This window comes from Netta rufina (genome assembly GCF_964035555.1).
Source record: "Netta rufina genome assembly, chromosome: 21".
Taxonomy (NCBI): Eukaryota; Metazoa; Chordata; class Aves; order Anseriformes; family Anatidae; genus Netta; species Netta rufina.
The window spans coordinates 6,393,703-6,406,331 of NC_140145.1; the positions used below are offsets into that span (position 1 = coordinate 6,393,703).

The 12,629-nt window shown below is 40.7% G+C and overlaps 1 protein-coding gene across 3 annotated transcripts in view; it reads left to right on the plus strand.

Moving 5' to 3' along the window:
- TPST1 (tyrosylprotein sulfotransferase 1) overlaps positions 1-12,629 on the plus strand; it is a 29,604-nt gene that overhangs the window by 7,738 nt on the left and 9,237 nt on the right. For all 3 annotated transcript variants that reach the window (XR_014619034.1, XM_084299543.1, XM_084299542.1), the window contains exons 2-3: positions 443-1,386; positions 7,905-8,103. Coding sequence is in view for 2 of the 3 variants with exons in the window: in XM_084299543.1 (XP_084155669.1) it covers positions 542-1,386; positions 7,905-8,103 (1,044 nt within the window). In the remaining variant the exon portion in view is untranslated. The remainder of the gene's footprint in view (positions 1-442; positions 1,387-7,904; positions 8,104-12,629) is intronic.

A 12,629-nucleotide genomic window follows, 5' to 3' on the forward strand; every position in this document is an offset into this window, starting at 1 on the left:
TGTATTTATGGGCAAATGTGAAAGGGGGCAGGTCTTGTCTTTTGTCTTTGTTTTCCCTGTAAAATCCTCGCTTAGCAAAGCAAGGTGTTTTCTTAAGAGTTGTTTTTTCAGTTTGTAGAGTTCCATATAAATAATGGCTTTCCTTGACTGAAAAATTTAATGGTAGTTATCCAGTGGTGGAATTCCTTTAAATATACTGTTACAATGCATCAGAGAACTATGAAAATAGCAACTATAATCGCCAATCTTATTATGTTTTGTGTTGCTGCTATGGGTAAACAAGAGTACTTTTTCTTGTGGGGTATTTGTGTTTAGACATAGCCTTTTGTGGTCTTAATGCAACACCAGGAGATGATAATTGCATTGAATGCTGTCAGATGTTTCTGTTGCTGATTCGTCATGCAGTTCTTAACAAAACTTTTTTTTTTTTTTCTCTCACCAGACATTAACTTATTTTGGATTAGGATCTCCATGGCACGTGAACTAGAAAATAATCCGAACTAGAAGGTCTTGTTATTTTGACGTGACAGACATTATCAAAATGGTTGGAAAACTCAAACAGAACTTGCTACTGGCATGTCTGGTGATCAGTTCAGTGACAGTGTTTTATTTGGGCCAGCACGCGATGGAGTGTCACCATCGAATAGAGGAACGCAGCCAGCCTGCGAGGATGGAAAGCGTGAGAAGCACAGTAAGAACTGGTTCCAATGTAAATGCGAATAAAACCTTTGCTTACAACAAAGACATGCCTTTAATATTTATTGGAGGAGTACCTCGAAGTGGCACTACTTTAATGCGTGCCATGCTTGATGCTCACCCGGATATTCGGTGCGGAGAAGAGACAAGGGTCATCCCACGAATACTGGCAGTTAAGCAGATGTGGGCTAGGTCAAGCAAAGAGAAGATCCGGCTGGATGAAGCTGGAGTCACAGATGAGGTTCTGGACTCGGCCATGCAAGCATTTCTACTGGAAATCATTGTGAAACATGGAGAGCCTGCACCGTATTTGTGTAACAAAGACCCTTTTGCTTTAAAATCCTTAACTTATCTTGCTAGAATTTTCCCCAATGCCAAATTTCTTCTCATGGTACGGGACGGTCGTGCATCTGTACATTCCATGATATCCAGAAAAGTCACAATAGCTGGCTTTGACCTGAACAGCTACAGGGACTGTTTGACCAAGTGGAATCGTGCTATAGAAACTATGTATAACCAGTGTATGGAGGTTGGTTTTGAGAGGTGTATGCTGGTACATTATGAACAGCTTGTATTGCATCCTGAAAGATGGATGAGAACTCTCTTAAAGTTTCTTCGCATCCCATGGAACCAAGCAGTGCTGCACCACGAAGAAATGATCGGAAAAGCAGGCGGTGTTTCTCTTTCCAAGTGAGTATGCGCGTTCCTCTTTTTATCTCGTACCTTTTTAAAAGGTAAAAAGAGTACCTTTGGCATATAGAAGTCTGGTCATAACTTGGTTTCGGTGTTATGTAGCTAGTGGTGTGTTGGAAAGCTGATTTGCAATGTAGATTATATGCAAAATAATAATTGTTAACTAATGATTTGAATCACTTGTAGCACCCACTGAACAGTTGTCCTGATAACGTGCATATAGAGCATGTGAACTGGCAGTTTAAGATCAGTGTAACTTAAATATGGACAGCTAATATCAGCCTTTCTTCCAATATAGCTTTGCTTTTTCTTGTGCCCTAAATAAACCTGAGCTGTTGTTGTCTAGACTGGCATTATTCATCCTAGCAAGATCACCCATCAGATTTCAGGAACTTAATTATTGTTGTCAATGCAAGAATGGCCCTCGAGTCGTATTTGCCAAGAACGTACTCTTCCAGGAAACTTGAGAAATTGTTCCAACAAAATAGAAAGCAGAATTGGCGTGCTTTTCTGTTGGCATGTGCTCCTAAAAGGACATACACTCTGAATAAAATTAACCTTGTTGTAGGCAAATCTCTCGGTATTCTGTCACGCCATCTGTGCATCTGACCTAACCACTTTCAGAGACCGAAATCTATCTCTGATTACAAAGCTCAAGTATTGTGAAAGGAGAAAAAAACAAACGAACAAAAATCCTTTATTTATTCTCCCATTAAACTACCAGCTCTTCTGGTTTCTCTTCCAGTTTTACAGCCAAGTTTTTGAAGTATGGGAGTTGGTTGGGCGTTACAATGGGGAAAAGGTGTGAATGCTTGAATCTTTTTTTTTTTTTTGTTATGACAGATCTATCTGCCAGATTGCATGTCACTTTAATTTCAAAAATAAAAAATAAAAATAAAAGGCATATCCTAGCAGCAAGACATCCTCAGTTAAATTCCTTGGCTTCTGCATTTTGAATATTTATCACCGACCAAGTGCTTTAGAGTAACAGAGGTAGCTTGCACAGCCAGCAGTGTGAGCTGCGTGGAGACGTGTCAAACTGTTGAATACAGAGTGATTATTTTTCCATCTTTTAAAGGTTTTGAGAAATAAAAATTGGTAGATTTTGTTTAATGCCTAAGGAAATGGCTATTGTGTAGAATTCTTAATATAATAGAGGGGAATATGGTTGCAAGCACATCATAAAATTTGTTACAGCTATCAAGAAGGCATCTAAACTCGTTTTTTTGCAGTATTCTTGTTAGCAGATTGAAGCCTTCTGATAGTGTAACCCTGGAGCAGTGTACTCTTGGATGTCTCTGCAGTCTGTGTGCCTGAAATTCTCTTCAGTTATCTGCTTTATGTTACTGCTTCCCCGTGGCAGCTGAGGGGGGAGTAAACTTACTCTTGCTGCCATAAAAAGGTGGTTGCCAAGTTCTGCTAAGTGTCCTGTAAAATAACTATGCAGAATGCCATTTCCAGTAAATTATTACTGCCTTACAGCTTCCAGATTTGTATTTGTAAAAATTAATGGACCTCTAAACTATAAAACTCAGTAGCCCTATCGAATTCACACAGTTTCAAGTAGTATTTTGTGCTAAATCTGGTGGAATGGGATGTGAGGAGTTGAGAAAGCTTTTGTTCATGTCTGTAAAAGTTATGAAAATATAATGTTGAAAGTAAAATGTGGCTTTGTGAATATTCTTGAATCAGACTTTCAAATTCAAGAAAAGAGACTCAAGGAATTTCAAGACAAACCCATATGAAAATAATCTTATTTTTGTGACCCTCAATTCAGCCTGTTCATGGAATTCTTGATGTTTTTATTATCTCTTGCAAGATGATATGTGAAAGTAATTTATTATTGCAGAAGGCTTTGGCAATAGGGAGAAATGGTTTATTAATGTTATGTCTGTATTGTTTCTGTCTAATCAAATACCCTTGAAATGCAGGGCGAGATTTGTTTTTCGGTTGCAAGAGACCTTTATAATTTGATAATGTCTTCAATGACTCAGTCTTTTGAGGCCTGTAGGGAAAAAACCCAGCAAATATGAAATTCTGGACCTTGGATGTCTGTTTCGTGTACGTACTGGGAGCTCAAGGCCCCCAGTTTGATCCCCTTCAGTCCCTCACCTCTCGTGCACCACCCGGGTGCCCCAGGCCAGGGCTGCTTTCTGCTGGGGTCCCTGCCCAGAGCAGGGGTCCCAAGGAACTTGTGCTCCTTGGAAGGGTCCTGGCTACGTAGTTTACCCTGAATTTCAAAGGCTGTGCCACAACTTACCAGGTTTTGACAGCTGAATGCCTTTCAGCGGACTCGACAGGAGGAGGATGCAGTTGTGCTTGGCCTGTTCTCAGCTGCAGCTGAGTTCTTTATGGCCCTGGGTGCGATGAGCCATTGAGTTCCAGGCTCAGGTTCCATCCAGCCTTGTTCTCTTATGGCTTAGGATTTCTCTTTAGGCTTCCCGGGGAATCCTCTGTGCTTCATAGTGTGAATATTGCCTTCTTTTAGCAGAAACAACTGAGGCTGGAGCAGCAGAGCTCTGTATTTCGGCTACTAGCTTTCTCCCACCTGACCTTCCAAAGGACAGAGCTGCAGATCACCTCAGATAATGTGAGGAAACCCAAAAAAGCAATATCTGCTACATAACAGCTCTGTCTTCTCACAGAGCTGTACTTCACCACATGCCTGGTAGCAAATGCTTCAGGCTGTTCCGTAATGGTGTATTAAAATCAGATCGCTCAAATTATACTGCAGCTTTCCCTGGCAGGAAGAGCACATTACAAGCACCAAATCATCTCTGAATGTGAGCTTCCCTTAAAAGATACCAACACGCAGACCTAGCCTCTGTAGCCTGGCAGAGAGAATAAGAAGACCTAGGTGAAACTTGCTCCCCTGTTGGGTGCAAGGTATTGGGTAGGGTAGAAAGCCTCAAAAGTTGAGTGAAGAATGAGCTGCTATTATAACCTGCAAAGGCAGAGGTATGTGTAAGGACTTGAGAGAATGAGCAGAGAAGCCTGCCTCGGTCATCTTCCACTTAGCTCTAAGACTTTTTCAGACCTTTCAGACTTCTCGGATCCCTTTGGTATCTGCTTCAGAGCCGTGACACCTGCTCAAGTGAGGCCCAGCATCAGATGCCCAGAGCTGTTATAACAGCTGGAGGGTTTTTGAAAAGAAACCGGAAATTTGTTGTCTAGAAATACGTAAAGCCACTTCAAGAAAATGACCATGGTATCCCTTAAAGATCTTTATAGTGATGTTATATCCAGTAACAGAAAGTGAATATTTAAGAATGTATTTTTAACTCATTTGAAATTAAAACTCTTTTAAATGCAATCCGTATGAGATGGAATGAGGCTGTAGGTCAGTGCAAGGTGCTTTTTTTTTTTTTTTTTTTTTTTTACAGCTGTGTCTAAAATGTATGCGTGTGTTATTTCTCTTCCAGAGCTAAGCTAGCCACCAAGTGACTTGCAGAGCCCTTCAGGAAGCGAGCTGACTCCATTTGCTCTTATTCCAGACTCAAAAGCGCTTATGCAGAAGTCTTTTATTAGCACCATTAGGAACTGGGCAGTTTGTATTTAAGCTTCTGACTTCATGTCTTCCCCTGGCTGCTTCATTTGAGGAAACCGTTGGCTGTCGTCATTTCTTCTCCTGCGTTTGCTTAGTAATCCCTGACTTTTTTTTGCTGCTGATCCAGCCCTAGCATCACCGTTGTTTAATTTTACTTGCTATTTCTCCCCCTCCTCCTCCTCGTTTTGTTTCTTACCCAGCTTGAGAAACACTGCAGGGGTTTTAAAGATGTACACCGCAGACCTTGTAGTAGTGCAAAACCTGTTGTTTGAAGTAATTGCCAGCGTGGCTGTTCCAGGAATGCATGGCCGGGCTGCAGGCTGTAGCTGGTATTGTTAATGTAGCTCCGGCATTTGCCTCCTAACTGAAAACAGCTGCGGTGACCACTGGTGCAGAGAAATGTCAACCCTTTTAGAGCAATTTCTATTAGGCTTATACGAAAATAGCTGTCTAGGCAAAATTGCTTTAGAATACGCTGCTTTTAATATATACCTTGCTTTCGTTTCATTCTAGTACAGATGTAGAAGGATGTGGGGTTAGCCCTGTGCTCCGTGCTACCAGCTGCTTTCAGAGCTCATATGGTCCCTGCAGTTCTGCAGTGGAACCTGGCAGTGCTGCCATGCCGCATTTGCCATGTGCACACATAATCAAATTTGTCGAGACTTGGTACGTTTACTTGTTTTGCTTTGTTTCTTCTTTTTCTGTTTGTTTTCTTTCCCTCCTGCCTGCTCTCTCTTCCCTCCATATTCCTCAGATATTCTTCTGGTCTGAAGGATCTTTTCCAGTAGTTGTGTTTTACTTTTCTTCCCATTGTAAGTGACAGGACAGTAAAAGATGTAGACAGGAGACCAAACGTGCTGCAGCATATTTTGAATGAGCACCTAGGAGCAGCTGAGCCTGGTTGCCTGTCTCTTGCCACCAGGAAGTGTTCTGTGCTGGGCTTTTTCTTACCAAACACTGAAATGACAGCAGGGCAAAGCATAAACATCGAAGTGTGCTTTTACTTCAGAACAAGGTATCCTGACCCCCGAATCCCATTCTGGGTTCTTGCCTTTCTTTTCGAGCTACTGAAAATGGTTGAGGAGGGTAAGGCTTAAATTCCTGTGGTTGTCCTACAGTTTTTTTTGTCGGGTGCTTACTCATCAGCTTCTGTTCAACACCTTTTTGCAGCAATCTGCAAAGGCCCCGCTTGCCAGGATGGTTTCCCCCTCAGTGATCATTTCCCTGTCAGGTTTGTTGTTCGTGCTGGTTGTGTTTGAAGCACTCCAGCCCCTGACCTTCCAGCACTGTGTGACTCACTTCCCTTCTGTATCCTGGAGAATTTGAGCTCTGATGACAAGTAAAACTGAGTAAGAAGGTAAAGGCTGGTGTTAAGATGAAATTGAGCTGATGACTGGCGGACGTGCGTATGTGTTTGTAATCTGGCTTTCATCGCACAGCGCACTAAGCATCTGGGCTGGATGCCCCGTGCTGTTGGATTAATGCTTGCCCCCTGTGCAAGGGCTCTTCAGCCTCTTTGTGAACTCGTCAGGCTAATGAAATAACTGATCACACTTGCCACTTCTGAGAGCTGCATGACTTCAGCTTCAGGCTTCTTGTCTCAGAAAGTGCTGGGAATATTTAAGGAATGTCTTTCTCAGGATGTGTTTTCTCGTACTCTGCCTGCTGTGTAATTCTGAAGAATGAGCTGCTCGAGCATCACATTTGAATCTCGGTGTTCTCATGCTTTGTTTCATGCAGATGAGGTACTGGCATTATTCTTTGTAGAGTTATTCTGCTTTCAAGTATACCAATTTTGCTTTCTGGGTGGTAGAGCTTTTCGTGATTAAATTCTTCATGACTTAAACGATGCCCAGGAAGGATGATGACTGCAAGTGGCTGTGACAGCTGGATGCTCAGCATCAGACTGCACGCAGGTTTAGCCAGCCAGCAGGGGCTACTGACACAGTGCTGTACCTTACAGCATTACTTATCAAGCATATGAAAATATTCCTGTAGGCATCTTGTATCTACAGATCTGATGTTAGACTGCCGTAGGAGAAAGACAAGCCCTGATATCCCAAATGCATCTGCATTTTTCTTTCTGAGTTCCAAAGGAAGTTTGGAGAGCCTTAGATTACTCAGCCTGCTCCGAGTGCTGCTGGCCTGTTTCAGAAATAAACACAGTAAGGAGGTTTTAAGTTTTCTAATCTAAAAGAAACAAGGAACATGGGAAAGCAAATTGATGTCAGATTTCTTTAAAAACAAACAAACAAAAATCCCACAACCAGACTAGGGTACAAGAATGAAAGACTTGAGGACAGTTGATTAAATGAGCAACGAATTAGTTATTTTCTAAATAAGGTACATATGACACTTAAGATTACTCACTTGCCTTTCTTTAAGAGCTGTGTAATGAACAAACTCTCCATCAGTTATAGGGATGGTCATGAAAAATATGACTGCAGTCGGTATCTTTGTCACCTCTTTAAAAAAAAAAGTCTTTCATTTGAGATTTACATTAAGGTGGTGTAATATTCAAAAGCGTCTCTAGAAATGTTACTTGTCCTATTCAAAAAAATGAGTTTAGTCACGGGGATTATCATTTAGAATACAACTTTCAAGAGTAATTAAGCCAATGAAACAGCTAATGTGGGAGTATGTCAGTGGGAAAACAGCTTTATATGTAGGTGTGTGCATACTTTTCACTTAGCAGATATTTGACTTCCATTGCTCTCTTTATGTAAAGAACTTGCTTCAGCACGCTCTCTCTGAAAGCCTAGAGCAGAAAGCATGTACAAATTATTCTTCTTTCAGCTGTACATAGTAAAACTGCACTTCCCCCCACTCTGTAGGAACATGAAATTTTGAGAGGGAAAGAAGAGGAAAAACAAAAAAAAAAAAAGCAAGTTAAAAAAGTCTTCCTGGTAGGAAAGGATCAGATATTGGTTGGGGATACAAAATATAACCTTTCTTTCTCCCTCCACAGAGTTGAAAGATCTACTGACCAAGTAATCAAGCCAGTCAACGTGGAAGCGCTGTCGAAGTGGGTTGGGAAGATACCTGCTGATGTTCTGCAAGATATGCCGGTGATCGCGCCCATGCTGGCCAAACTGGGCTACGATCCCTATGCCAATCCACCAAATTATGGGAAGCCAGATCAAAAAGTTGTGGAAAACACAAGGAGGGTAAGATATATATGTGCGTTTAATTTATTTACCGAGTGGATGTGAGCTATAGAGCAGAAGATTCTTTTTGAAGTCCATTTCTAATATCTTTTTGTACTTAAGTGATTTGTTTTCCTTGCTGAGTGGAGGAGAGGGAAGGCTTTTGTAGGACCATGGGCACTGAAAGTCTGTCTCCTGCTCTTTGTGTTCCATTTGGTTCCTCTTCCTTCCTCCCAACCCCAGGCTTGTTCTGTGTGTAGCTGAGCCTCTTGAGAATCATCCGGATAGTTTTGGAAAAAAGCTTGCTTTCTTGCCCGGTCATCAAACTTGATTCATGAGCTCAGCTTTTTATGCATGAGGGTTGGCAGAAGCTCTTTCACAAAATTGTTCCCAAACACTTGGTAGAATTTGAAAAGTGACCCGTGGAAAATAGCCCAAGATGACCAAAATGTCAGTTTTTCCAATTCTTTGCTGTCCTTTGTAGAACAAACAAAAGATGCAAGAAGGTCTGGCGCTGATTAACCTAAACATGAGGGTTTTAGTCTGAGCTTAATGTTGGAATTTGAATAGTTAGGCTATATAACTGTTTATCCCTGGAGGTATCCATTGAAAAGCTTATTACCATTGTTTGAAATAAGAATTAATTAACTTTTCAGTTCTGTTCATTTAAGAATGTATACTGTATTAGAAGAAGGTGACTCTTGCTGCTGTAGCAAAGTCATCACTGGAAAAACTGAACTAAACAATGTGAAGGAACTGTCGCTAGCCTTCTGATATTAAAAATTGGTCAATGTACTTTGCTAATGGGCTGGATACTAAAAAAAAATGCATTTTGTGTAGACTTTAAACATTTTGTATTGTCTCTTTTTAGGAGTCCTCTCTGAGAAACATCCATTAAGCAGTTTGATCACTGTATTAGAGGATGGTAGGCTGACAATTGTAATAGCTGTTAGCTCAGAATAGAAGAGGTTACCCCCCTATTCTGGAACAGCTTATGGCTAATGTTTTGTAGGTCTTATGGTACTAAGTGTTTTAAAAGGCTCACAGGCAAGCTAACTTCTGCACTCAATTCAGCCTGATTGCAAAACAAACATAAAAAGGTGTTCAATACCTCTTCAGTGAGCCTTGAAAACAAAATCCTCACATATCTACCAATACATACTGAAAATAGTGACTGGGATCCAAATTTATATTGTATTTCAATAATTTATCGTTGATTTTCTCTTCTTCCTGTGCAGGACAAACTCAGTCTGAGTTAAGTTTAACAAATTTCAGTTGTTTACTGTTGGGTGGCTTCCTGAAATCTCTTTCATTTCAAAATGCAAGATGGAAATCAAGGCAACGGACAAAGCCACAAACTCACCTTAAAAAATTGAAGCCTAATTTAAAAGCCTGCAGTGTATTTTCACAAGTCTGCTTTGAAGCATAATTTGTTTACTAACGTTTAAAAATGGTGTTGAAAAACTGGAGGCTATTGCTATAAAAGCCGATCCAAATATTGCAAACATATGGAATGATGTTAATATTTTGACTGTCATTTAGTTTTAGTATCTTTTACTTACAGCCCTGGTCTCAAGATAGCATTTGAAGTACGTGGTTAGTTCTTGTAGTACCCAGCACACGTTTTCCCTAGCCACTTGTTCTTTAACAAAACAACCATGGATATAAGATTTGGCCACTGGTCCTGTCTCCATCACTGATTGCACTGGTGTCCTGAGCCCTTAGGGTGTCAAGTTGTGAGGCTTCCCAGCTCCCAGACCTCTTTCCTTGTTCGGTTGCCTCCTTTTTGGGGCAGCAGGCTCAGCAGCCCCTCCAAGGTGTCAGGCTTCCTGGCCATCTTGCATAGGAAACTGCCAAAATGCTGGCCTTAAACCGAGGAGGTTTTGAAATAACTAATATTCTGCTTGGTCATCAGTGGGAGCTGACTCAATTCTGAAAAATGCTCTTTGTTTAGTTTCCCCGACAGCTTTTATTTGATTTTATTTGGGGTTGGGGGGCAGATATTTCGAAACATGCTGTGTTTAAGGTGGCTGGGAAGAGCAGGAAGGGACCTGTAATGTGTTTGCCCCATCACAGACAGCACTTAGAATGCCACCCTGTGGATTTCCACTTCTCTTTCTTGAACATGCGCTAATTTATTTCTTGCTACTGTAGCTTGGAGAAGAAGGTATTTATCAAAAAGAATTGTATTTCTCGATCTAGGTTTCTCAGCCTTTGGGAAATAGCAGCTTGGCAAGTCGAGTGTGTTATTGCATTCTCTCTCAGCTGGTGAACTTGTAAATTGCTTTTTGCTTTTGTTCTGGCTGTCTCTTTTCAGATTTCTTCACCTGGGTTGGTTTTTCCAAGTTTTGTACTGTATGTGTTGTTGGAGATGAAGCTGTCCAAATAAAATATTTCCAGTTCTTCAGTACATAATAAGAATATATCTAAATCTTGCATGCAACTGTTTATTGCTTCACTTTGTTTGGAAGCTCTTCTATTATATTTGTAGTTTGTGGTCGCCGAGAACTTTAAACCGAGTACAGAACTCACATTTTATTCATTGAAAACAGATTTAGAAGAAGTTTAGACTTCTGAAACTGAGCTGTATTGTGTTAGCGTGGTAACCCCTTAGTGTGACGAACTTGAATTAACGCTGAGTGCTCTGACATTTGCTTCTCTTTACTCGTGCCATTGTTTCCGAGCCAGTTTGGGATGGCATGAACTAGAGCTTGGGATGGGAGAAGCTGCCCTGGTCTGGCAAACAGAAGGTGGTGGTTTGGGGGCAGGACCGGTGTTTTGGGGTTTGTTTGTGGAGATGGGGAAGGAGTTGTTCTGTGCTGGAGGGGTATGTAATGCTTGTTTGTGTACGTTGTGACAACAGGGTGGAAGCCCAGCACCCTGGAATTACTGGCAGGGTTGATTCTGGCTCCACCTAAAGATGGAACAGCACGGTGTGATCTAGTTCATTGCTATCGGATACGGCAAAAAAAAAAACACAGCACTCGGTTCTTGCATTGTTACAGGGAGTTCTTGTTTCGTGTGATTGGGAGCATTTACATACCTTGCATACAAAAACATAAAGATAATTGGAACAAAAAACAAAAACTGAGCAAGATGCAAAATAAATTCACAGCTACAAAGCCTCTTGAATGCTTTCAGTTCAGGGTTTTATGGCCAGGAGCTTGTTTATTGTCCAATTGTGGAAGATAATTTTAAAAGATTCAAAACTTAAGCTGCAAGATGTCTTTATTCTGTAAAGCTGTGCAAATTCTACTTGCATTACTGCATTTATACTCCACTGCACCAGCTGTAGCAACTACGCTGTGCAAAATCAATCACTTCTTGGAAAGACTGCAAATTAGATTAATGCTCAGCGGTGAAAATACTAGTTGGGAATTTCAAAGCTGCTGCTCTTAGTCGCTAAAATAAGAAGCAACAGTGTAAGGATGTCTAAAATGTGAGAAGGCTGGCACTGGAGAAAATGGAAGGGAATGGCTAGCAGGGTGCAAAAAGCTAATTTCCCCTAAGTCTCTTATGCAGCTAAATCCTGTTTGTATTTTTCTTTTTTGTCTTCTGTCCCCCTGCTGGTGACTTACATATATACAGATTTCAATATTTTTTTTCCTACAGTCTGGAAATGATGATTTTCACCATCTAAAGGACAATGCTTGAAGAATAAAATCTGTGCATGTAGATAACGCAGGGAAAATAACTGTCTCTGCTGAATTTTTTATTTTTTTTTTCACTTAAATGTTACTCTTCTAGGACACCACAATGGTTAGGCTGCTTTTCCATGCTCCTGTAGCAGAGCACCAAACTGGGTGTTTATACTTTGTTTGTCTTGTTAGTTCTGGTTTTGTTTTAGGAAGTAAAAGAGCCTGAAGCTAGCTCCATCTCTTTTCTTATGTTTGTCTCCAAGTGCAGCGGGGTGCTATGGATTAAGACATTTCTGATAGAATCTACACTGGTGGAGTACAAATCTAATACAAATATAACAGATTTTTCTGCTGTTCTCAATAACAGAGCCATTACTTTCTGTTTATCTGTTTTATGTTAGGCTTGACAATATTATCCTTTCTGACACTTTTTCTTGTCTCCTTGTAAGAAGGAACGCAGAGCAGAGATCGAGGTCTGAATAGCGCTGCACTGTTCAGCAGATCTCTGCACGTGACTTCACATCAAGAGGCAATCTTCAATAATTTTCAGTTACTCAGTGACTGCAGGATTTTGCTGTCTTATGTGGTTCTTTTAAGTATGTACATTGCTGGTCTGGTCATTTTATTGTAATGACTGCAAAGGTCCATTCCTTGTAGGTACAAAACTGACTTTTTGCCTGGAATTTATCATTCTATGTCCTGAGCATAAAGGAAAATAACATCATGTAACTAAAATGAGTTTTCATATTCAAATGAAGCAGAAAATGCAAATAATTTAAATTGTCTGCACTGGTAGCCAACTCACTGTATGATGCAATACCAAAGTAGATCCACTCCACACTGGAAGAGTATCTGATACGTCCTTATCAATATCATGAGTTTGTGTAAAAGCGTATGTCAGCAGTTTAA